The sequence below is a fragment of the Camelus dromedarius genome, chromosome 24 (genome assembly GCF_036321535.1).
Source record: "Camelus dromedarius isolate mCamDro1 chromosome 24, mCamDro1.pat, whole genome shotgun sequence".
NCBI lineage: Eukaryota > Metazoa > Chordata > Mammalia > Artiodactyla > Camelidae > Camelus > Camelus dromedarius.
In genome coordinates this window covers 11,652,447-11,679,139 of record NC_087459.1, presented here as the reverse complement: position 1 = coordinate 11,679,139, position 26,693 = coordinate 11,652,447, and the positions used below count along the sequence as shown (strand labels likewise).

The window sequence follows — 26,693 nt, the reverse complement described above, 5'->3', positions numbered from 1 at the left end:
GTAAATCTCAAACTCCCAAATTTATCCCTTCTCATCCCCTTTCCCTGGTAACCATAAGATTGTTTACTAAGTCTGCAAGTATGTTTCTGTTTTGTAGATGAGTTCATAGTGTCTTTTTTTTAGATTGCGCATATGAGTGATATCATATGGTATTTTTCTTCCTGTTTCTGACTCACTTCACTTAGAATAACAATCTCTAGATCAAACCATGTTGCTGCAAATGGCATTATTTTATCCTTTTTATGGCAGAGTAGTATTCCATTGTATAAATATACCACCTCTTCTTTATCCAGTCATCTGTTGATGGACATTTAGGCTGTTTCCATGTCTTGGCTATTGTAAATAGTGCTGCTATGAACATTGGGATGCAGGTGTGTTTTTGAATTCGGGTTCCTTGTGGATATCTGCCCAGGAGTGGGATTAGTGAGTCATATGGTAAGTCTATTCCTAGTCTTTTGAGGAATCTCCATACTGTTTTCCACAGTGGCTGCACCAAACTGCAACCCAACCAGCAGTGTAGGAGGGTTCCCTTTTCTCCGTAGCCTCTCCAGCATTTGTCATTTGTGGACTTCTGAATGATGGCCATACTGATTGGTGTGAGGTGATACCTTTTTGTACTTTTGGTTTGCATTTCTCTGATAATTAGTGATACTGAGCATTTTTTCATGTGCCTATAGGTCATTTGTATTTCTTCCTTGGAGAATTGCTTGTGAGTCTTCTGCCCAGTTTTGGATTTGGTTGTTTATTTTTTTCTTATTAAGTCATATGAGCTGTTTATATATTCCAGAGATCAAGCCCTTGTCAGTTTCATCTTTCACAAATATTTTCTCCCATTCCATAGGTTGTCATTTTGTTTTGCTTATGGTTTCCTTTGATGTGCAAAAGCTTGTTAGTTTAATTAGGTCCCATTTGTTTATTTTTGCTTTTATTTCTATTGCTTAGATGGACTGCCCGAGGAGAAAATTGCTGAGATGTATATGAGATGGTTTTGCCTATGTTTTCTTCTAGGAGGTTAGTTGTGTCTTGCCTAATGTTTAAGTCCTGAATTCATTTTCAGTTTATTTTTGTGTATGGTATAAGGGAGTGTTCTTCTAATTCCCACTCCTTCCCTTCGAGGCTCCTCCCTCCATGCTTTGTCCCTGGTGCTTTACATCTGCAGAGTGGAAGGTCACAGAGAAGGATTGGGTCACCCTGGGGCCAGCCTTCCTCTGCGTCCACTGCCCATGTGCAGTTGACCTGCCGTGGCCCCTCTTGTGCCTCCATACCTTCCGCTGTAGATCAGGGCCAGAGGACTCTTGGGGGTCTCCTCAAAGGTGGGCTGAGGTGACATGTTAGGTGCACCTGAGACTCAGAAAGGCCCCGTCCAATGTTCATCTTTCTACTGAGCAGTGGAACCCCAAGTGAAGGGAGCCACACTCAACCCGTCCACACTTGTCAGCATCCCAGGGGAGGAAGCTCCAGGATGGGTGGCTCTGAGGTCCTTGACCTTCAGCTCTGACCCACCCCAATCCCAGCCCTGCCCTTTAACCACCAAGGGCATCCTGTAGTGCAGCCACAAGGAGCTGGAGCCGGGCATGGGCGGCAGCACAGCCAGCTCAGCCCTGCGGTCTCCTGCAGTCCTGAGATGTTCCAAGAGGGTTGTGATCAGCGCTGGGCCAGAGGGTGAACTGCGTCTCCAGGAGACCATCAGGCCAGGACATCTGGCAGGACAGCGGGGCCCCCAGGGTCCATGTGGCCTCATGCCAAGGGCTCGGTTGATGACTTTGCTTCCAGGAAACTCCTGGGCCCCAGGCTTGGGAGTCTTTGTTGGAGCTGGGAGCCCCTGTGATCCACCGTGTGAACCGCAGGCAAGCCTTGTTCTGTCACCTTCCCTACCAGTGACCCAGTTTTCATCACTCCAAACTGGGGCCCTTTACTGGCTACGTATGTGTGTCCATATGGGGACAGTTGGACAGCAGGTCCAAGATAAATTGGGGCAGTGGCTTAAAGCTCAGGGGTTGGAGTGGCATCGTTGTAAGGGGCTGTGCGTGATGACAGGTGATGGCACTGGGCCTGGAGACGACTGTGCGTGGCCAGGCCTCACGGGTGACTGGCTGTGTGATCCTGGGGAAGCTGCATGGCCTCCCTGGGCCTCAGTTTTCTCATTTGTAGAATGGAGATTCTGCCTTGAGGCACGGACGCCAGTGTGTTCTCTGAAGTGAAGGCATCTGTAGGCAGAGGTGGCCTGTGGGTATGAGGCCCACACCCCCAGAGCCGGGTCCCATGAAGACCCAGGGGGACGATCCAGAAGGACTGAGATGGGACGAGAGTGAAACTGGGAAGTGAGGAGAGCCAGCTGTGCCCTGAGAATTAAAGCCCCACGTTCACACGTTGGGGATCTGACTGGAAGACGTGCAAGTCATTCTGAAGGGACAGATGGCCCCCCGGGAGGAGGAGGTGGCTGGATCCATTTATACATGTAAGGGAGGCACAGGTCTGTTTTTTTCAACAATGTTGGACGAGCAGTGGGACCCGGTCCCTCCCATCACGCGTGCAGGTTGCTGGGGGCCCTCGTTCCGGGGGAGGGCTCTTCCTGACCCCCTCTACCCTCACTGTCACAGGCTCCTCCTGGGCGGGGGCCCTCTGGTTTGTGGGTCTGGGACACGTTGTGACAAGTACAGGCCTGGGTTGGGTTGGTGCTGCCTGCGCCATGTGTGAGGCCGTTTCTGGGTTCCGGGATAGCGAGTCCCACGCGCGTCAGGGCTTCCATCCTCCCCCGGGAGGGCCTTTCCCTGGATCCAGGGTTCTGCTGAGCTTGACTTTACACGCCTGACTCCTCTCCCCTTCGGGGGAATCTCACACTTGGACAGGATCAGGGGTACCGTTGCTCAGGCCCCTAAAGCAACCCTAATCCCTCGGCAGACTGGGGCCGGGGGGGCAGGGCGAAGGGCACTTAGTGTATTTGGGGGTGGGGGGACACAAAGGAGACAGCATCCTTCCTCCTCCCTCCGCCTGGCCACCCCAACCTGGTGGCGGGCGTGGGACCGCTGAGGCCCCGGGAGGCGGCTGAGGAGTCTTTATGCTTCGGCTTTGTAACCGGGCAGCTGTAAAAACCTATCAGCTGTGCAGCACCTTCTCCTTAAACCACGCTTGGCTGGATTTACAACCCGAGGCCCCTTCTCCAGGGCTGCTCACAGAAAAGGAACAAAGGGGCCCCCACCCCAGCTGGCCTGCCCATTCCCACCCTCTCAACAGAGGCGATATCCGTGCATTGCAGAGAACACGGAAAACCCAGGAAACGGAAGAGAAGGCACCTTCAGTGTTTGCGTTGTAGATGGAATTCGTCACAGTGTGAAGGTGGGTTTAGCTGGGGAGCATGGAGTGTTCAGGAGAGGAAACATCCCGAAGAGGGGAACTTAGGACGGGGAGACCCCGGCGGGTTTGAGAGAATGTACGTTAGATGTGCAGGCATCTTTGTGCATTGGTTCACCCAGACAGCCCGCAGTTTACTGAGGACATACTGTGTGTCACGTGCTTCTCTAGGAGTGGGGAATATGGCCCTGGGTATGACAGACAAGGTCTGTGCCCCAAGGAGTCCCCAGAACAGACAAGATGACAAGGGGTCAGTCCTGGGACGGTGAGAAGCCTAGGGGCTGGACGGGCTGCCCAGTGTGGCTGGGGTGGTGGGAAGTCCGGGAAGGCTTCCTGGAAAAAGTGACATCATTCAGCATGTTATCTGTCAGTGCCTGCTTTGTGCAGAAATTGAGATTAGTGTTGGGGATATGGGAGAGACAGGACCCTGAACAATTCTAAGATCTAAGGGAGGAGCTGGAGTTGAGGGAGATGGAAAGTGGGTTCCAAGGGTCAGCAGGGATGAGTCAACATGAAGGGTAGGCAGGGGCAGGCCCAGTTCAAGGCCTCCTAACACCCTGCCCCGTGGAATGTGGAATTGTTATCTCCAATTGACACACAAGGTAATGGAGGCGGGGGCTTCACAGCTCCTAAGTGAGCAGGCTGGGATTCAAACCCAGGCCTGCAGATGCCCGTTCAGCCCTCGCTCAGGTCTGCCTGGATCTCCTTACACCCGGGGCTCCGGGATGGGTACCGTGTCCAGGATGACAGGTGGGTTTGTTGGCCAGCTCTGCCATCAGCCTTCCGTCTTTATTGGCTGGGATGCCGAAGGGCCAGAATCCCCCAGCCTGACCCACTATGCGAATCATCTGGCATTTTCCTTCAGGCACTTGCCCAGCTTTGAGAGTGCAGCTGAACCATTGCTTGATCTTTCTCTGACCCAAATGAACTGGGTAGCCATTTGCCCAATAAAGTGAGAGATAAAGCCTTTGTTCAGATTTAAAATGGGAGTGTTGATGCAGGCATGGGAAAGCCATTGTTTCTGGAATAGAGCGGGGTACTAGTCCGAGGCACCTCCATCCTTATCTCGACAGCCTCTGCGGTTAGTGCTGGTACCACCCACTCCATCCTGTAGATAAGAAAGCTGAGGCTCAGAGAGGTCAGGCTTCTTGCCCAGGGTTGCACAGCCAGCAGGGAGGTGGAAACGGTATTCAGCCCCAGCTTTGCCTGATTCTAAAGCAAGTGCCGCATCCACCACACCCTGCATCTCCTGGAGCTGATTTTGCTGCTGCAGGAAACTCCACCCCCCAGAGCCATCTCGATGAAAGAAAATGAAGGGGGATCCTGCAGAAACTCAGCTCAGAAGCTCTGCTGGCAGCCTCTGTGTGCAGGTTGGGATCAGCCTCTTTTCATTCCTCACTGGCCCTGGGGGCCCCATTCCCGCTATCAGGACCCGCCGTTTCTCTAGAAATTGTAGCCCCCCAGCATCTGACGTCTGCTGAAGGTGGAAGAGAAGATTCTGGTCTCTCAGAACAGGCCCTGTGGGAGACATCGCCCATTTTCCAGAACTCTCGGGCAGGGGCTCAGGTGACCTGGAGCTCCAGGACTTAGAGATTCGCTTCCCTGCCGAATCTGTCGTCCTCCTGTCTGCGCTGTGCACCTCGCCCTGCCGTGCGCGGGGGCTGGATGTCCTGACGGGGGAGCCCCTCCCCGTGGAGGCCCGGGGTAGGGCAGCGGAGGGGCAGGGGGCCAGCTGGGGGCAGGGGGCCGCAGGGTCGAACGCCCCCTGTCTGTACAGCTCTGTCATCCGAGCACATTGCGGGGAGCGCTGGGCCCAGCCATGCGGCCGGCAGCCGCTGCGCGCTCGGGGCAGCAGTGGGAGGTGGGCTCTGGAGTCAGACAGAGCACGTGCATCCACACGCCACTGCTCTCACAGCTTGTGGCGTGGGGTGAGCTGCTTAATCTCTGTGTTTCCATCTCTTCTTCTGTAAAATGGAGATGATAAAACTGACTCAGGCCCGGGGGTTGTGTGAAGCTTCAATAAGTTAATTCACATAAAACACTTAGTGCTCGGGCCACAGCCAGTGGCGGCTCTGGTCATCGCCGTGGTCATGATCATAGTCACCGTATCCTCTCTGCAGCCCACCCAGGAGCTCCCATCATCTCACCGAGCCCGGGTCATCTCCCTGAGCCCAAGTCATCTCCCTGAGCCAACATCTCCCAAGCCAACATCATCTCCCCAGCCAACATCATCTCCCCAAGTCTGAATCATCTCTCCAAGCCCACATCTTTCCACACTCACATTTTTCCAAGCCCACATCAGCTCTCCAAGTCCACGTCATCTCCCTGAACCTGTGTTGTGTCCCCTAGCCGGCATCATGTCCCAGAGCCCGTGTCGTGTCAGTCAGTCCACATCATGTCCACAAGTCCGAAAAATGTCTGCGAGCCCGCGTCATCTCACCGAGCCTGTGTCACGTCGCCAAGCCCACATCTCCCAAAAGGCACATCATTTCCCCAAGCCTGCATCATATCCCAAGCCCGCATCATCTAGCCGAGCCCGCATCACGTTCCCAAGTCGGCGAAGTATCTGCGAACCTGCATCATTTACGGACACCCGTGTCATCTCCCAGAGCCGCATCATCTCCCCAAGCCCGCATTATCTCCCCAAGCAACCAACTCCGCAAGACACATAGTCTCCCCAAGCCCACATAATCTCCCCAAGCCCGCGTCATCTCCCGAACCCAATCATCTCCCCAAGCCCACATCATCTCCGCAAGACCGCATCATCTCCCCAAGCCCGCATTATCTCCCCAAGCCCATGTCTCCCAAAAGGCACATTATCTCCCCAAGCCCGCATCATTTACACAGGCCCTCATCATCTCGCCAAGCCAACATGATCTCCCCAAGCTCACATCAACTCCCCTAGAGCACATAGTCTCCACAAGCCTGCATCATGTCCCCAAGCCCACATCATCTCCCCAAGCCCGCATCATTTCCCAAGCCCGATCATCTACCTGAGCCAGTGTCATGTCCCCAAGGTGGCAGAATATCTGAGAGCCCACATCATTTACACAAGCCCGCCATCATCTCCCCAAGCCTATATGATCTCTCCAAGCTCACATCATCTCCCCAAGCCCGCATTATTGCCCCAAGCAAACATCTCCCCAAGCCCACATAGTCTCCCCAAGCCCACATCGTCTCCCCAAGCCCACAACGTTTCCGAAGCCCGCATCATCTAGCCGAGCCTGTGTCATGTCCCCAAGCCAGCGTAATATCTGAAAGCCCGCGTCATTTACACAGTCCCGCATCATCTCGCCAAGCCAACATGATCTCCCCAAGCTCACATCAACTCCCCTAGAGCACATAGTCTCCACAAGCCCGCATCATGTCCCCAAGCCCACATCATCTCCCCAAGCCCATGTCTCCCAAAAGGCACATTATCTCCCCAAGCCCGCATCATCTCCCAAGCCCACATCATCTAGCCGAGCCTGTGTCATGTCCCCAAGCTGGCGTAATATCTGCAAGCCCGCATCATTTAAACAGGTCCGCATCATCTCCCCAAGCCCATGTCATCTCCCTGAGCCGGTGTCATGTACTCGAGCCCGCAGCATGTCCCCGAGCCAACACTGTATCAGGGAGCCCACATCATCTCCACAAGTCCGGGTCATCTCCCTGAGCCTGCGTCATCTCCCCAAGCCAACATCTTCACAAGCCAACATCATCTCCCCAAGTCTGAATCATCTCTCCAAGCCCACATCTTTCCAAACCCACATCTTCCGAACCCCACATCAGATCTCCAAGTCCACGTCATCCCCCTGAACCTGTGTTGTGTCCCCGAGCCGGCATCATGTACCAGAGCCCGTGTCGTGTCAGTCAGCCCACATCATGTCCACAAGCCCAAAAAATGTCTGGGACCCCGCATCATCTTCCCGAGCCTGTGTCATGTCCCCAAGCCAACATATCCTCAAGCCCGCATCATGTTCCTAAGTCGGCAAAGCATCTGGGAACCTGCATCATTTACGCACGCCTGTGTCAACTCCCGGAGCTGCATGATCTCCCCAAGCCCTCATTCTCTCCCCAAGCAAATATCTCCCCAAGCCCACATAGTCTCCCCAAGCCCACATACTCTCCCTAAGCCCACATCATCTCCCCAAGCCCAATCATCTCCCCGAGCCCACATAGTCTCCCCAAGCCTGCATTGACTCCCCAAGCCCGCATCATGTTTCCAGGCCCACATGTCCCAAAGCCGACCTCATCACCCTAAGCCCGCATCATGGCCCCAAGCACAAATCATCTCCCCCAGCCCACATGATATCCCAAAACCACATCGTCTACCAAAGCCTGCATCATCTCGCTGAGTCCACAGCATATCTGGAAGACCGCTTCATCACCACAAGCCCGAGTCATCTCCCACAGTCCTATTATCTCCCCAAGCCCACATCATGTGTCCAACCCACATCTCCCCAAGCCCCCATCATCTACCCAAACCCACATCATCTCCCCAAGCCCAATCATCTCCCCAAGCCCACATCATCTCCCCAAGCCTGCATCGACTCGCCGAGCCCGCATCATGTTTCCAGGCCCACATGTCCCCAAGCCAACCTCACCTCCCTAAGCCCGCATCATGTCCCCAAGCATAAATCATCTCCCCAAGCCTGTACGATCTCCCAAGCCCGCATCATCTCCCCAATCCCACATCATTTCCCCAGGCCCATGTCATCTCTCCAAGCCCAATCATCTCCCAAGCCCACATCTCCCAAAAGGCACATCATCTCCCCAAGCCCGCATCATTTCCCAAGCCCGATCATCTACCTGAGCCAGTGTCATGTCCCCAAGGTGGCGGAATATCTGAGAGCCCACATCATTTACACAAGCCCGCCATCATCTCCCCAAGCCTATATGATCTCTCCAAGCTCACATCATCTCCCCAAGCCCGCATTATTGCCCCAAGCAAACATCTCCCCAAGCCCACATAGTCTCCCCAAGCCCACATCGTCTCCCCAAGCCCGCAACGTTTCTGAAGCCCACATCATCTAGCCGAGCCTGTGTCATGTCCCCAAGCCAGCGTAATATCTGAAAGCCCGCGTCATTTACACAGTCCCGCATTATCTCGCCAAGCCAACATGATCTCCCCAAGCTCACATCAACTCCCCTAGAGCACATAGTCTCCACAAGCCCGCATCATGTCCCCAAGCCCACATCATCTCCCCAAGCCCATGTCTCCCAAAAGGCACATTATCTCCCCAAGCCCGCATCATCTAGCCGAGCCCGCATCATGTTCCCAAGTCGGCGTAGTATCTGCGAGCCTGCATCATTTACGCACGCCCATGTCATCTCCCGGAGCCACATCATCTCCCCAAGCCCGCATTCTCTCCCCAAGCAAACATCTCCCCAAGCCACATAGTCTCCCCAAGCCCGCATCATCTCCCCAAGCTGGCATCATCTTCCCAAGCCACGTCATCTCCCCAAGCCAACATCATCTCCTCAAGTCTGAATCATCTCTCCAAGCCCACATCTTTCCAAACCCACATCTTTCCAAGCCCACATCAGCTCTCCAAGTCCACGTCATCTCCCTAAACCTGTGTTGTGTCCCCCGGCCGGCGTCATGTCCCAGAGCCCGTGTCGTCTCAGTCAGCCCACATCATGTCCACAAGCCCAAAAACTTTCTGCGAGCCCGCATCATCTCCCCGAGCCTGTGTCATGTCCCCAAGCCCACATCTCCCCAAGCCCGCATCATGTCCCCAAGCCCACATCATCTCCCCAAGCCCGCATGATCTCCCAAGCCCACATCATCTCCCCAAGCCCGCATCGACTCCCCAAGCCCGCATCATGTTTCCAGGCCCACATGTACCCAAGCCGACCTCATCACCCTAAGCCCGCATCATCTCCCCAAGCCCACATCATCTCCCCAAGTCCACATCATCTCCCCAAGCCCAATCATCTCCTCAAGCCCACATCATCTTCCCAAGGCAAAATCTCCCAAAAGGCACATTATCTCCCCAAGCCCGCATCATTTCCCAAGCCGACATCATCTAGCCGTGCCTGTGTCATGTCCCCAAGCCGGGTAGTATCTGCAAGCCTGCATCATTTGCACAGACCCGCATCATCACGCCAAGCCAACATGATCTCCCCAAGCTCACATCATCTCCCCAAGCCCGCATCAACTCCCCAGGCCCACATGATCTCCTAAGCCCACGTCATCTCCCAAAGCCTGCATCATCTCCCTGAGCCCACAGCATATCTGCACGACCGCTTCATCACCCCAAGCCCGAGTCATTTCCCACAGTCCAATCATCTCCCAAGCCTGCATCACTCCCCAAGCCGAAGTCATCTCCCTGAACCCGTGTCGTGAACCTGAGCCGGTGTCATGTCCTCCAGCCCACGTCATGTCAGCGAGCCCAAGTCATGTCTGCGAGTCTGAAAAATGTCTGCAAGCCAGCATCAACTCCCTAAGCACCCATCATCTCCTTGAGCCCACGTCATCTCCCCGAGCTGGTATCATGTCCTCGAGCCCGTGGCATATCCCCGAGCCGATGCCGTATCAGGGAGCCCACATCATCTCCACGAGCCGGGGTCATCTCCCCGAGCCAATATATCCCCAAGCCAACATCATCTCCCCAAGTCTGAATCATCTCTCCAAGCCCACATCTTTCCAAACCCACATCTTCCCAAGCCCACATCAGCTCTCCAAGTCCACGTCATTTCCCTGAACCTGTCTTGTGTCCCCGAGCGGCGTCATGTCCCAGAGCCCGTGTCGTGTCAGTGAGCCCACATCATGTCCACAAGCCCGAAAACTGTCTGCGAGCCCGCGTCATCTCCCCGAGCCTGTGTCATGTCCCCAAGCCCACATCTCCCCAAGCCCGCATCATGTCCCCAAGCCCGCATCATGTCCCCAAGCCCACATCTCCCAAAAGGCACATCATTTCCCCAAGACTGCATCATTTCCCAAGCCCGCATCATCTAGCCGAGCCCGCATCATGTTCCCAAGTCAGCGTAGTATCTGTGAGCCTGCACCATTTACGCACGCCCATGTCACCTCCCGGAGCCGCATAATCTCCCCAAGCCTGCATTATCTCCCCAAGCAAACATGTCCCCAAGCCCACATATCCTCCCCAAGTCCGCATCATCTTCTCAAGCCCACATCATCTCCCTAAGCCCGCATTATCTCCCTAAGCTCAATCATCTTCTCAAGCCCAAATCTCCCAAAATGTACATTATCTCCCCAAGCCTGCATCATTTCCCAAGCCCGCATCATCTCCCCAAGCCAACATGATCTCCCCAAGCTCACATCATCTCCCCAAGCCCGCATGATCTCCTTCAGCCCACAGCATATCTGCAAGACCGCTTAATCACTGCAAGCCCAAGTCATCTCCCAAAGCCCACATCATCTCCCCAAGCCCCCAAGACTAAACATTTGATTATCTTATTCTGCTCACTACCCCTTTTTAAAAAAATGAAGTATAGTTGATTTACAATGTCATATTAATTTCTGGTGGACGGCACAGTGATTCAGTTACACATACACATATGAATATACACATTCCTTTTCATATCCTTTTTCATTTTAGGCTCTTATAAGCTGTTTAATGTAGCTCCCTGTGCTGTACAGTAGGACCTTGTTGTTTTACATACAGTCGTTTATATAATATCTATTTTACATGCAGTAGTTGACATCTGCTAATCTCAAACTCCCAGTTTATGTCCCCCTCTTTCCCCTGGTAACTTTAATTTTGTTTCCTATGTCTGTGAGTCTGTTTCTGTTTTATAAATAAGCTCATTTGTGTCATTTTTTTCTACATATAAGTGATATCATAAGGGATTTGTCTTTCTCTAACTGACTTCACTTGCTATGATAATCTCTAGGTCCACCCACATTGCTGCAAATGGCATTATTTTATTACTTTTTATGGCTGAGTAGTATTCCATCATGTATATATATACCACTTCTTCTTTATCCAGTCATCTGTCAATGAGCATTTAGGTTACTTCCAGCTCTTGGCTACTGTAAATAGTGCTTCTATGGACACTGGGGTGCATGTATCTTTTCAAATTAGAGTTTCCTCCTGATATATGCACAGGCATGGAATTGCTGCATCATATGGTAAGTCTATTAGTTTTTTAAGGAACCTCCATACTATTTTCCACAGTGGCTGCACCACACTGCATTTCCACCAGCCGTGCAGGAGGGTTCCCTGTTCTCCACACCCTCTCCAGCACTTACCATGTGTCTCCCAGTGCCTTTTTAATCCAACAAATGGACAGATACCTCCTTCCCCATCTTCTGTTCAGAATGTTCACATCTTTCTAAAGTTCGGCAAGTTTCTAATTTCAGGAGGTAAACGTATTTTTGTCTACTAGACGGAGCTAGAATCTTATTTCTGCAGCTTCCTGTGCACCCTATTCCTGGGTGTCACAATTAAGAGGTACAGTGGCCTTTGTCTTATAATTCTGGGGACACTTTTCCAAAGCAGTCTTCATCTTAACATTCCCCACATAAAAAAATTTTTTTTAGTTAAAACAAACAAACAAACAAAAACATTCCCTACAGATGACCAAGTAGGTAAACGGGAAAAATGAAAGAAGAGAACTTCCAAGTTCACCTACTGATCATGTTTCAGCATAACTACCATTACAAAATAATGCCATTTTCAGCAACATGAATGGACCTGGAGAATGTCATTCTAAGTGAAGTAAGCCAGAGAAAGAAAAATACCATATGGTATCACTTGTATGTGAAACCTAAAAAAAAGACAAAGAAACTTATCTACAAAACAGGAACAGACTCACAGACACAGAAAACAAACTTCTGGTTATGGGGGTGGGGGTAGGAAGAGGGAGGGAAGGGATAAATGGGAGTTTGAGATTTGCAGATACTAACTACTATATATAAAATAGATAACAAGTTCATACTGTATAGCACAGGGAACTATATTCATTATCTTGTAGTAACTTACGGTGAAAAAGAATATGAAAATGAATATATGTATGTTCCTATATGACTGAACTATTGTGCTGGACACCAGAAACCTACACAACATTGTAAACTGAGTAGACTTCAATAAAATATATATATATACATATATATATATATAAAAACAACTACCATTATTTGAGAGGAATCTCACAGCTGTGCTCAGAGCCTGGGGTGGGGGTAGGGGTGGTTCTGGGTGCAGGCAGCTCCTTCCCTCAGTTGTCCAAGATGGTTTAGGAGACTCTGTAGCCAGAGGTCAAGAACACCTCCTTTTCTTTACCAGGTCCTAAACTGATTGATTTGTGTTTTAAAATAGCTGTGAGTCTAAGATTGAGAACTTTATTGACATGTTGTTCAAAACCATTTTTGATGAAATCCTTTTATTTGACACTCAGAATATTTGGTAATACTCAGATATTACTCATTGGTTTCACAGCCCCCTACTAGTGAGGTTTTATTTGGTAGGGGGGAGTAATTTTGTTTGCTTATTTACTTTTCTATTGTTTTGCATTCTATTTTATTGAAGTATAGTCAGTTTATAATGTGTCAGTTTCTGGTGTACAGCATGTTTCAGTCATACATATACATACATATATTTTTTCAGATTCTTTTTGATTATAGGTTATTACAAGCTACTGAATATAGTTCCCTGTGCTCTACAGTAGGACCTTGTTGTTTATCTATTTTATATATAGTAGCAGTATCTATAAATCTCGAACTCCCAGTTTATCCCTTCCCACCCCTTTTCCCCCCTAGGTAACCAAAAGTTCGTTCTCTATGTCTGTGAGTCTGTCTGTTTTGTAAATAAGTTCATTTGTATCTTTTTTTTTTCTTTTTTTTTTTTTTTTGATTCCACATACAAGTGATATCATATGGGATTTTCTTTTTCTTTCTGACTTACTTCACTTAGAATGATGATCTTCAGGTCCCTCCATGTTGCTGTAAATGGCATTATTTTATTTACTTTTTTATGGCTGAGTAGTATTCCACTATATACGTATACCACTTCTTTATCCATTTATGTGTTAATAGATATTTAAGGTTGTTTATATGTTTTGGCTATTGTAAATAGTGCTGCTGTGAACATTGGGGTGCATGTGTCTTTTCAAATTAGAGTTTTCTCTGGATATATGCCCAGGAGTGGGATTATTTATTTATTTTTAATGGCAGTACTAGGGACTGAATCCAGGACCTTGTGCATGCTAAGCAGACACTCTACCACCGAGCTATACCCTCCCCTCTTTATTGACTTGAATTGTCTAAGAATTTAGAAAGTCGCAGCCCTGTCTCTTCTTTCTAGCAGTAGATTGAGAAGAGAGGCTGGTTGATGGCCAAGCCCACGGACATAGCCTGGTTACAGATCCCTGGGGGGTGAGGAAACTGCTTCTCATCTCATTCCTGAGAAAGGGATTACATTCAAAGAACAGTTTATCTCTTGTTCAGGGCACTGATGTGCTGCTTTTCTTTACGTGCTAATAAAAACATCACAAAGTAGAAAAGTGGAGGGCATAATTCAAGTGGTAGAGCGCATGCTTAGCATGCTGAGATCCTGGGTTCAATCCCCAGTACTGCCATTAAAAAACATAATAAATAAATGAATGAATAAGTAACCTAATTACCTTCCCGTACCAAAAACCAAACCAAAACAAACAGAACATTACAAAGTGGTCAACAGGATCACGAATAGAGCAAGTGAAAGATTAAAAAGAAATTTTGGGGGCGGAGGTAATTAAGTGTACTTATTTATTTATTTAATGGAGGTACAGGGGATCGAACCCAGGACCTCATACATGTTAAGCATGTGCTCTACCGCTGAGCTATACCCTCCCCCTGAGCAAGTTAAAGATTCTGAAGGACATGTCATTTCCTCATCCCTCTGCCCTCTGCCCTATGGGATGCAAGCTGAGTGGGATGCAAGCTGAGTACATTCTCTTTTGGAAGGGAGCGCACGGCCCCACACTTAATGTCCCGCTCTTCTAGTTGTGTTTATCAAACCCTTTTTCTTGTATATACGAAGAATTGTCACCTGGGGAATGGACTCCGGCTAGTTCAAGGGCTTCCCGGTACAACAGCTGCTTAAAACCTTGGCTCCACAGAAGGGCAACAGCCACTGCGGACGGTGGTCTGCTACAAGACAAAAGCAAAGCAAAAAGAACAACATCAACTACCAACAACAACAAAAACACCTCTACCTCCCTGGTACGTTCAGCCTGGGCAGCTTTAGTCTCTGTAAATGTCCCTCTTTGGTGGACTTTTTCATTTATTAAAATATCTCCCCAGATGGGAGAAGGTACAGCTCTGTGGTAGAGCACGTGCTTAGCATGCATGAGGTTCTGGGTTCAATCCCCAGTACCTCTGTTAAAAATATTTTAAAAAATAGAAATAAATTAAATATTTCCCCGGATTTCATTATCACCTTCATGGATCACATTTTAGGAGACTGGCAGGTGGGAAGATTTACTTTCCCTTTGCATCTATAAAGGATGTATTTTATTTAAAACAAAACTTTTCCTGAAACAAGAGGTGATTTTTTTTTTAATGCAGTGGGTGTGCGTTCCACACTGTTCCCGTCATGTGCTGGGTAAACCAACCGCGCTGCTAAAACAGAAGGCGGGAGACTCACAACTCACAGGATTTATGGTCTGCCTATTACACAGAAGCCTGTTACTCTGTTTAAGGGATTAAAAAAAGATAATTTGAGATTGGAGGATTGACTAAAAATGTCATTGTCGTTTGAATAGACTTCCTTTGTCGGAAGTTATTCAATTAATGTTGCATTTTAAATATGCACATACAAATATACACAGTATGGAAGGATAACATGACAAATAATATTCCCCTTTCTAACTAATCTTCGTAACATACTCTCAGACTTCTTTTTTCCTTTCCCATATCTGGGCATATAGATTTAACTCATTCCTTTCTATTAAACTTTCTATTAAGAAAAACAGACCAAAAGGAGGTAGAGAAATAGTGTAATGAACCCAGTCTATTGTTCAGCTTCAAAATAATCAGTAATCTTGTTTGTATTATATTACCTACATTGAGATTGTTTAGAGGTAAAGTCTAGATGTACCATTTCATTTGTAAATATTTCCTGCTCACCGTTGACCCTTGAACATCACCAGGATTAGGAGAACCGACCCACTACACAGTGGAAAATCCACTGATAACTTACAGTCACCCCTCCGTATACCGGGTTCCTCCCCACCTGCCACTCAGCATTTGTGGAGTCAGCCAACTCCCAAGCCTACTTACTACTGAAAATATCCACGCACAAGGGGACCTGTGCAGTCCAAACCCGTGTTGTTCAAGGCTCAGCTGTATTTAATTTTGCTACTAGATCTTAACTTTTTACAGTAGTGTTAGATTTATAGAAAAAAGGAGCCAATAGTAGAGTTCCACACTGTATCTTTTCAGTTTTCCCTATCATTAACAGTCCTCTATAGAGTGTATTATACACACTGTTAATCATCGTTAAAATCAACAATAGTGACACATTACTATGAAACAGTCCCTACTTATTCCCATTTCCTTAATTATTATTATTATTTTTAACCAATTATCCCTTTTGTGTTGCAGGACCCCACATTGCCTGTCATCTCACCACCTCCTTAGGCTCCTCTTGGTTGTCACGTTTTCCCAGACTTGCATAGGTTTTGATCACCTTGACAGTTTTGAGGCGCACAGGCTGCCCCTCCTGGAAGTCGTGTAAGGTTTTCGCCAAGATTAGAGTGGGATTATATGTTTTGGGGAGGAAGATCAAAGAGGTCAAGGACCATTTTCATCACATGCAAATTTCCTCTCTCCAAACAAGTTGTTTCAGGTGTTGGAGCTTCCGTTTTCTGGAAAGAGGTCTTGAATGGTGGGTGCAGGCACTCAGTGAGCGCGGCTCCGCGGGCTGCAGGTTCCCCCAAGGTGGGCAGGTGTGGTTCCTACAGCTGTGGCTGCGGGAGACCTCAGCCTGGAGAGAAGGGCCTTCTAGAAGACATGGAGGCTTCGAGGACGGTGGAGTCCTCCGAGGCCGCGTGGGTTCCATTCTTCAGCCGCCCGGCTTCCTCCCCTGACCCCCTTCCCAAATTCTCTCCGCTTGGCACCCGAGGAGCCATCGGATCTGCCCCAGCGCACAAGGCTATGCAGCCGGCCAGAGACCCTCGCAAACTCAGCCTAGCGGGCCTACGGGTGTTCCAGGGCCCTCAGACGGCGGAGTCGGTGACGGACAGCAACCCTGTTCCGGAACCGCTGGTTCGGAGGGGCGGCGGGGCGGAGGGACGCGGCGGCTGCGGCGGGACGCGGCGGCTGCGGCGGGATGCGGGTCTGGGCGCGCGGAAGGGGCGGGGCCGGGGCCGGAGCCGTGAGCAGCCGCCCTCCCCAGCTCCCTCCCTCCCTCCTGCGCCCTGGCAGATGCTGCTCCCGGTGCCCCACCGGCGCCCGGGGCTTCGTCGTGCCCTAAGTCTGAGGCAGATTCCAGACGACAGTTACAACCCAGAGATCCTTTACGTGGAGCTGTGGATGCTTCCCGTGTTGTTCGGTGAGTGAGCCCGGAGCCAGCGCCCTTGGATGTCCGCGGGTGGCATCCGGTCCGATGCCGCCCACGTTACTTCTCACGGGTGGGGCTCTGTCAGTGCCCCCGAAGTTTCCTGGAATCCTGGACGCTCCGTGGGCCAGTCTGGGCGGACTCCGACCCCGAGGGCCCCTTCCCTTCGTGACCCTGGGGCCCGAGGCTCAGCACCCCTCTCCTCCCCTCCCCAGGCCCGGACGGCGAACTGATGACGGCTCTCCACCGGTGGTTCGGGGTCTTACTCGTGGTGAGCGCGGTCCCAGGATGCGGAGTCCTGATCTTCATTATTGGGCCGCCCTTCTACCAGCATCTTACGATGCTCCTCATCGTGGCGGTGTCTTTCCAGCTTCGGATCCGCGAAAACCGAGGTAGGAGTTCAAGGGGTCCCAGCAGGGAATGCTTCCTCCGCCCAGGAGCCCGGGAAGGTGGACTTGCTTGCCGCATCTTTGCGGCTCATTCCAGTTCCTTGGTCTCAGGGCCTGGGACAGTTTCGAAAACAGCCACCAAGTCTTAAAAGTCCCTGGGTGTGTGTCCCAGCTCCCGAGCCGGGAGAGCGAGAAGAGTTTGGGAAGGAGACAGGGGCAGGACCCAAAGGTGAAAATCTAGCACATCTGTGCACTCTGGGCGAGGGTCCTGGAGGGATGTCGGAGCAGCACTTTTAGGGGATGTCCTCCGCAGAGTCTCTTGTGGGCCTGCCCTACCACTTAGATAACTAGGACAGCGGATTTCCAAGCGTAGTCCCAGGACCAGCAGGATCAGCATCACCTGGGAGCTTGTTAGAACTGCAAACTCGGGTGCCCACCCTGACCCACGGAATCTGAAACTGGGGATGGGACCAAGTAATCTGTGTTTTAACACGCCCTGCAGCTTATTCTGTTACACACCAGAGTTTGAAAACCATCGCTCTAGGGTCGTCTCCTCAAAGCCTGCACCCAACCAGCTGCTTTCTTTTTAGCCAGAGCTCGGACCAGACGGCTGCTAAATTCTGCGCGGGCCTCCGGACGCTCGGTTTAAGGCTGGGACCGGTCCTGAATCCCTTATCCTTATCCAGAAGTCGGCTCATGGCGGACCTCACCACAGGGACGGCATTGCTGGGGGATAGAGGCCAGGAGGCTAAGGCGCTATGAAAGATGCAGATGACGATGGGTGTGGAGACCACCATCCTTAATTCTGTCACCTTCAAGTTACTGCAAGCTTGAGCTTTTAAGGAAAGTTTCAGTGGTTTTATAATAAATTATCTTTATTGGTTTTGTCTTTTTTGTTTCTTTTAAAGTGAAAGCAAGTTTATTTAGAGAGATACACACTCCATAGAGAGTGCAGGTGGTCTCAGAAGGCAAGAGAGAGAATGACCCATTGGTTTGTGTTGATCAGTGTTCTTTCCAGGTTATAATGGGAAAAGGCAAAAAAAAAAAAAGTTTCAAAAAGTGCTTTCAGCTCCTCAGAGTGTTAGGGAAGGGGGTGATGGAATCTCTGGAGGAGTCCCCAATACCTTGGCTCTGGAATCAAGCTCACCTTTCCTGCCTGGGTCCCCACCAGAAAGAGCAGGGAGCTTCAGGGAGCAAGATGCCTGTTACGGGGTACAGCCCAGCAGTCCAGGCAGGTGAAGGCCAACAGCTGTTCCTCGGTTGGGGTACTCCGGCTCTCTGCTAGCTTTTCAGGAACAATTCAGCTGCAGCTATGAGCTCTTTGAAGCCAGTTTGAAGGGAATTGAAGAACTTAAATGGAAACACGTGTGGAATATATCTGGTGAATGTGCTTGATAAGCAGAATTTTTGTATTTTTGTAGAGGTGGGGAACAGAAATAGCTGGTGATGGAGAGGGCATTGAGTCAACAATGCTTTTATTTCCCTCAGTAGAATAGGATGGGATGGTGGGCCAGGTGTGATGCTGGGGGAGGGAGAGGCTAACAACCTAGAGGCAGGTGGGGATGATAGCGGCCCTCAAGCCCTGTGAAAGCAGGAGGAAAGCAAACCCAGGGCCCTGGAGGAGGGAGCAGCTTCTGGAAGGGGGAGCATATGTAACAGGAGGCTCACAGGGCAGGACTGGAAGCCTTGTGGAGAGATTCCTTTTGCCTGAGGAGAAAAACTTATCTTTTTTTTAAATTGAAGTATAGTCAGTTTACAATGCTGTGTCAGTTTCTGGTGTACAGCATAATGTTTCAGTCATACGTATACATACATTCCTTTCATATTCTTTTTCATTATAGGTTACTGCAAGATATTAGAAATGGTTCCCTGTGCTATGCAGTAGGACCTTTGCTTATTTATTTTATATATAGTAGTTGGTATCTGTAAATCTTAAACTCCCAATTTATCCCTTCCCACCCCCTTTCCCCCCAGTAACCATAAGCCTGTTTCCTCTATGAGCCTTTCTGTTTTATAAATAAGTTCCGTTATGTCTTTTTTTTTTTTTTAGATTATACATATAAGTGATATCATACGGCGTTTTTCTTTCTCTGTCTGACTTCACTTAGAATGATGATCTCCAGGTCCATCCGTGTTGCTGCAAATGGCATTATTTCATTCTTTTTATGGCTGAATAGTATTCCATTGTATATATAGACCACAATTTCTTTATCCAGTCATCTGTTGATGGACATTTAGATTGCTTTAAAGTCTTGGCTATTGTAAATAGTGCTGCTATGAACATTGGGGTGCATGTATCTTTTTGAATTAGAGTTTCTTCTGGATGTATGCCCAGGAGTGGGATTGCTTGATCATATGGTAAGTCTATTATTAGTTTTTTGAGGAATCTCCATGCTGCTTTTCATAATGGCTGCACCAAACTACAAAGAATACTCGTATTTACATCTTCTTTGACCTCTGATTACTCAATCTATGGCTATTAATCAACATTTCTCTAAGAAAGAAACATTAAAAACTGTATACTACTTTCATAACTAATAAACCAAAACTTACACTTTTACAAATGTGTTTGCTCCAATTTTTAAATGAGTGTATATATTGAATGGAACTTGTAAAATTTAATGAAATCACAAATCTGATAGATTCTCTTCAATGCTAAAAGTAGCTATAACATTTTAAAAATAACATTTGCTAACATCTCAGAGCTTAAGTACCAGGTCCTGTTCAGCTTTAGATATGTGATATTATCAATATTCAAAACAGCCCCATGATATAGGTCCTCTGATTATGGCCTTGAAATTCAGACATGGAGAAACTAAGCAACTTGCTCATGGTCACACAGGCAGTTGGGACTGGAGTCCAGGGTCCCATGCCATGTGCCCCTTTATCATTATAGTGAATACAAAATAGATTGTAACCATTTCATTAAAACCAATTAGAGAAATGCTAATAGTAATCACTTCCTTGTTTTTGTTTGTAGTTTTATCATCTAAGGATCCGCTCCTAGACATTATGTGTAAGTTTTAACTTATTTCTGAAAAAGTAGAAAAATACATATTGGATGACGTTGTGTCCAGCATTATTTATTCAGCATGACTTAGGAGATTTATCCATTTGTAGCCTGTAGTTGTGTTCCATTCATCTCCTTGTTGTATAGTCTTTTTTATTTTTAATTGAAGTATAGTTGGTTCATAGTCTTGTGTCCCTTGTCGTATAGTCTTTCACTGTATTTATATTTGTATATATATTTATATCACAAATCATGTATCTGTCCTGATACAGATGGGCTTTGGGGTTGTCTCCAGTTTTGGGCTAGTGTAACGAATATGACACTAACAGTCTTGTGTATGCTTCTGTATTTATCAGCTCAGGCTACGATGACAACACCACAGACAGGGTAGTTAAACAACACATTTATTTTCTCATGGTTCTGGAGATTAGAATTTCAAGTTCAAAGGTGCCACTATGGGTGGTTTCTGGAGAGACTTCTGTCCTCGGTCTGCAGATGGCTGCCTTCTCTCTGGGTCCAAATGGCCTTGGATGAGCAGAGGAGGAGGGGTGGAGGGGCAGGAGAGGGAGAGGTTCTGGTGTCTCTTCTAATAAGGACACCAGTCCTATCAGATTAGGGCTCCACCCTGAGGACTTCACTTAACCTCCATTTGGCCCTGTCTCCAGGTACCGCCACACTGGGGATGGGGCTTCAACAAAGGAACTTTGGGGAGGGACACAGCTCAGACTGTGACAGTCTCCCAGGGCACATGCACGTAGTTTTGCCTTTTGCATTTAATATATAATTTACCGGCATATGTTGTTTTATTGTTCTTTGCTTTATTGCACTACGAAGATACTGCGTTACTTTACAAATTGAAGGTTTGTGGCAACCCTGCCTTGTCAGGTGACGGTCAGCAGTTTTTAGCAAGAAAGTATTTTTATTTATTTTTGGGTGTTTTGGGGGGGGAGGGGATTGTTACTGAGTCCAAACTCATTCTGCTCGCCGCATGACAGGCCAATAAATCGGGAGACAGGGTGTTGGGGCAAGGAATAGAGACTTTATTTGGAAAGCCGGCAGACAGAGAGAATAGAAGACTACTGTCTTGGAGAACCATCCTACTCTAGTCAAAATACAGGCTCTCTTTATACAAAAAAAAATAAGCAAAAACGGGGGGGGGGGGTGTAGTTCATTTTTGCAAACTTCTTGCTGTAGAAATTCTTTGTTCTTGTAGCCATCCATGTGGGTCAGGCCATGGTGTCCCTGAAAATCTCCAACAAAACAAAGGTTATTCTCTATTTGCAACTTGCCATCTCTACATAAGTGCAGAAGTGCATCCTTAAAGGTCAGAGTCCTGAGAACAGGCTCTCAGGCAACATTTTAGGCTCTACCTAAGTGCAGAAGAGCTAACATCCTGAAACTTCAGAGCCCCTAGAACAGACTCTCCTGTCTATTTCAGGCTAAAGGCAACATTGTTTCACAAAAGGTGCAGAGCTGGCAAGACTGAGCCTAGAAAACAGGGCACAGTGGTCAAAACTAAAGGAATGGATCCAATATAGAGTCAGATTTGTTCTCCTTTATTACACTTAGACAAATCATAAAGATTTGTTTAATGCCTTGGGGTTTTCTTCATGCATTCTCATTCCCTCCTACCATACTGAATCCTCCTAAAATTGTAGTTGACCATGCCCCCAAAAGAATAATGTGCTATCCAAGAGTGAATTATTTGTGCAGATGGTCAGCTTCTCATAAAGGTTATCTCTGATAATACGTCTTATGAAAAAGGGTAGAGAATACACACAGACGGCTGAGAAAGAAAATGTCTGCTTGTGAAGAATGAAAATACAAGTTTTTATTAAATTATTCAAGATTATCCATGGAATGTTACAGACATCATAAACACTTCACAGACTTCAGCCAACCACATTACATGTGGAGATAAATAACATTTGAAAGAAGACAATCAAACAATTGACTATGTAATCACATTATCAAAGTACAATGTGAGAAATACTGTTGTGGTATTAGCGCTGTCGTTACCACTGCTGCTACTAATGTCACTGTTCCTACAACAGCTACGAGCTAGCCCTCCTATACTGAGCCCCTAGAATGCACTGGAACTGTAATTAGCATTTCTACAAAATCTCCTTTAATACTCAGAGCATTCATGTGAAAGGAGGTGACATGGTTAATTCAGTTTTAGATACTGACACATAAAAGCATGAAATAATTTATACAATATCAAACAATAACCAATAATTTTTAGATTTAAAACCGAGACCAAGACATTTCTGATTATACTTTTATAGCTAGAAAATTACATTATGTAAGAAACTTTTTCAGTAAAAAATAAGCGGTGTAGTCACTAATTGATTTGATTATCATCCTAATACCCTGTGTCATTCTATTTTAGTAAACTTTCTTGAAATTTACTCAGGCCAATATGCTTGAAAATAAAGAATAACAGCGATTTACCTGTGTCCCAGGATCTAGGTGTCTGGGTGGGATCTCAAGCCAATATAGGAAGTCTGTCAGGCCTAAATGTTATTTCCAGCTCTTCACATGGTCGACATTACAAGAATAGTCACTGCAACAGATAATATAATTTCATATATAAAAACATCCAGAAGCTGTGATTTGTCCTGAGATGCAGGGCAGCTCACTCATCCCTAGTTAACCACTCCTGTGAGAAGCGGCCGGTATCCACAGGGCTCTGCAACGAAGACACTGCATGTGAATGTTAACCTCATGTATCCTTGGGAGCCAGTGGACCAGATTGTCTAAACTGTCTTGATGGTCAAGTTGGTAGTAAAACCATTTGTGGTGGTGTGTGATGGGGGTACGTGAAGGTGATAGATAAACTGGGAGTGCATTTGGGGGGCTTTTTCTAGGGAGCATAAATCCAAGTGGTTCTGTTCAAATTCTCCAAATGGGTCAGGAGTATTCCTATTCCATGCAGGTATGGAGAACTGCAAATGAGCCTAACAAGCCTGTTGGTGGAAGTTTCTGGGTGGCTGTGCAATCACACACATATGCATATTATATATGCTCATATACCTGTACATACATATAAATATATATATTTACATATGAATATATTTAAATATGTGTAGTTGTTCTATATGTAAATGGTGATCATCGGATACACTATCTTCTCTATTTACTTGAAATACATTAATAGACAACTTAGCTCATGTTTTCCTGTGATCTTTTCATTTTTTTCTGTTCCTCTGGTACCTCTCTCGACTATTTTTCCCTCCACCTTTCACACTAGAAGATGTCCTCACATGCCCCAGAGTCCTCCCCTGCCCATTCATATTTGTGTGCTTGGTAGGAATCAGCTGAAAATGAATGCTGTGTGCCTGGGGGATGGCTTGGATCTCTCAGAGCTCCTTCCTGAATTAAATGCGGGGGGAATGAATATGGATCTGGAAGTCTTTGCCTTGGACAGCTTCCATAAACTCACGCGTGTCCTGCAGTCTCCTGTCCAGCAACACTGAACATGGCTGCCAGGATCCTGGAAGCTGAACAAGGAAAGGAGAAGCGGGGGTTCAGCTTACAATTTACAAATAAGGCTCTTGTTTTCAGCAGGACAGTCTATCCCCCTACCTCACCTTTGCTCTCAGCATGATTTTTATCAGATTTAACCATTTGTTGTAATTCTAAAACTGTGACCCATTTTAATCCTGAATGTCCCAGTTTAAACCTTCAAATGGCTGTACCATGTTTAACCAAAGATATTTAATGTCTCCAGTTTTGAAGAAAAAAATTTTAAAGATGCTATAAACATATAGTTACACATGTTTTAGAGGCTCTATTTTTCCCCTGGGTAAAAACCTAGGGGCAGAATTGCTAGTTTACAGAAAAGGAGTGTGGTTAAATTAATTTTTTCCAAAACGTTTGTACCATTATGGCATCTCATCATCAATCTAAGAGCTCAAGTTTTCCATGTCATTCCCAATACTTGATATTTTTTGTCAGCTGTTATAATGGGCCTAGCTGTTATTGTTACTTAGCTTAACATAAAAGTCAATATGTTACTGGGGTTCTACTTTTGTTTTTCTAAAGAAAACTGTTGGCCACTGGGTCACCTACCAGGGCCAGGTAAGTCTCGATGACAGAGAAGTGCACCACATGCATGGATGGAGCAGAGACGAGTTATTTCCTGGCTCTACAAGGTGAGTCCAAAGCACCGATACCACTTGGCTGAATTTCTGTCTTAATTTCACTTTTTAACGCTAATTTACTGTTTCTGTGTTTTTGCTACATTTACAGCTGTAAGTTGGTGCTCATTAATGGCAACAGTGGTTTGAAGTTTGTTTTCTCTTTGTTCTTAAAACTATTTTTATGTAGATATAATTCACATTATATAAAATTCAATATGTTAACCATTTAAAAATGTACAATTGGGGCATCAACACAATGGTGGAACTGGGTTGTCCTGATCCTCTCCCCTTCCATGGATGTATTAAATAAACAGCCACACAAGACTCAATTCCCTGTGAGAGAAATCTAAAAACGGTGCATTCTCCTACACACTGGACGGCTGGGCAAATATCTGAACGTTAGGAAAAGCTGAGATACACCTGTGCCATAAACCCAGGGCCCAGCACTGAGCCTTACACTCAGGATGCAACCCCAACTCTCACCTTCTCTCTAAGGAGCACAGGGTCAGAACACATCATCTATGGTGCCAGCACTCAGAGTTGCCTTCTGAGGGACTGGCCCCTAAATCACTTAGCCCAGGGAGCTCGGGGGGCTCAGCATTCATGAGTACCCCAGGGAACCACAGATACGAAAGCAGGGGTTTTAAATAGGTGTGTAAGCACTTCCAAGGGCCATTTCTCCTAGCTCAGCACCAAGCAAGTGGGCAAAACACTCAGCACCAAGCAAGGAGGCATATGAAGATGTAAATACTACAGAGCTATATTTTATTTTTTACATCTTCATATGTAAAAATAAAATAAAAAACAAAACAAGTGGGGGAGGGAGTAAAACAGCAGATCTTTTAGAACTTATATGACCCTAAATGACCATCAGTTTAAAACAATTAGATATCGTTACAGAGCAACATATATGAACCACACAGTAACCAAAAATGTTTAAAAAACTATATTAAGATATGGAAAAACAAGCAAGAGAAACACAAGTATAACAATAAAGAAAATCAATTAACCGTAAGGCAAGAATCTGAAAGAAGAAAAGGACAGAGAAGAACTACAAAAGCAGTCGGCAAAGTAGCAGGATACAACATTAACGTATACAAATCAGCTGCATTTCTTTACACTAACAGTGAATTAGCAGGAAAAGAAAGTAAAGAAACAATCACTTTTAAAATCATGTCCAAAACAATAAAATACTGACCAAGGAGTAAATCTGACCAAGGAGGTGAAAAACTTACACATGGAGAACTATAAAACATTGATTAAGGAAAATAAAGATGACTTAAGGAAATGGAAAGATATCCCATGCTCTTGGACTAGAAGAATCAGTATTGTTAAAATGGCCATACTGCCCAAAGCAATCTACAGATTTAATGCAATCCCTGTCAAGTTATCCATGACATTTTTCACAGAACTAGAACAAATAATCCTAAAATTTATATGGAATCATAAAGGACCTAGAATTGCCAAAGCAATACTGGAGAAAAAGAACGAAGCTGAAGGAATAACCCTCCCAGACTTCAGACAATACTACAGAGCTATATAGTAATCAAAACTGTGTGGCACTGGCATAAAAACAGACATAAGGACCAATGGAACACAACAGAGCCCAGAAATAAACACACAGATCTACAGTAAATTAATCTCCGACAAAGAAGGCAAGACTATAAAATGGAGAAAAGACAGTCTCTTCAGCAAGTCGTGTTGGAAAAACTGGACAACAGCATGTAAATCAATGAAGTTAGAACACTCCCTCACACTACACACAAAAATAAACTCAAAATGGCTTAAAGAATTAAATGTAAGACAATACACAGTAAACCTCCTAAAAGAAAACATAGGCAAAACATTCTCTGACGTGAATCTTAGCAATGTTCTCCTAGGGCAGTCTACGAAGGCAATAGAAATAAAAGCAAAAATTAACAAATAGAACCTATAATTAGACTTAATAGCTTTTGCACAGCAAAGGAAACCATAAGTAAAGAAAAACGACAACCTGCAGAATGGAGAAAATACTTGCAAATGATGTGACAATAAAGGTTTAATCCCCAGAATATATAAACAGCTTATATAACTTAATAAGAACAACAACAAAACCAATCCAAAAATGGGCAGAAGACCTAAGCAAGCAATTCTCCAATGAGGACATACAAATGGCCAATAGGTATATGAAAAAATGCTCAATATCACTAATTATCAGAGAAATTCAAATCAAAACTACAGTGAGGTATAACCTCACACCAGTCAGAATGGGCATTATTCAAAAGCCCATGAACAATAAATGCTGGAGAGGGTATGAAGAAAAGGGAACCCT

At 46.8% G+C, this 26,693-nt stretch overlaps 1 protein-coding gene and 1 long non-coding RNA gene across 2 annotated transcripts in view; one reads left to right on the top strand and one right to left on the bottom strand.

Annotated features, from left to right (window-relative positions):
- The window catches only part of LOC105106002 (uncharacterized), a 298,020-nt gene extending 278,267 nt beyond the window's left edge, over positions 1-19,753 (top strand). The window contains exons 3-5 of the mRNA XM_064478775.1: positions 16,706-16,832; positions 17,054-17,230; positions 17,818-19,753. Of these exons, the coding sequence (XP_064334845.1) occupies positions 16,706-16,832; positions 17,054-17,230; positions 17,818-17,876 (363 nt within the window). The 3' untranslated portion in view covers positions 17,877-19,753. The remainder of the gene's footprint in view (positions 1-16,705; positions 16,833-17,053; positions 17,231-17,817) is intronic.
- Positions 19,754-20,707: 954 nt separating this feature from the next.
- The window catches only part of LOC135319199 (uncharacterized), a 45,073-nt gene continuing 39,087 nt past the window's right edge, over positions 20,708-26,693 (bottom strand). Inside the window, exons 2-3 of the long non-coding RNA XR_010377659.1 lie at positions 22,692-22,803; positions 20,708-21,487 (exon numbers count right to left, since the gene is read on the bottom strand). This is a non-coding gene — a long non-coding RNA (uncharacterized LOC135319199). The remainder of the gene's footprint in view (positions 21,488-22,691; positions 22,804-26,693) is intronic.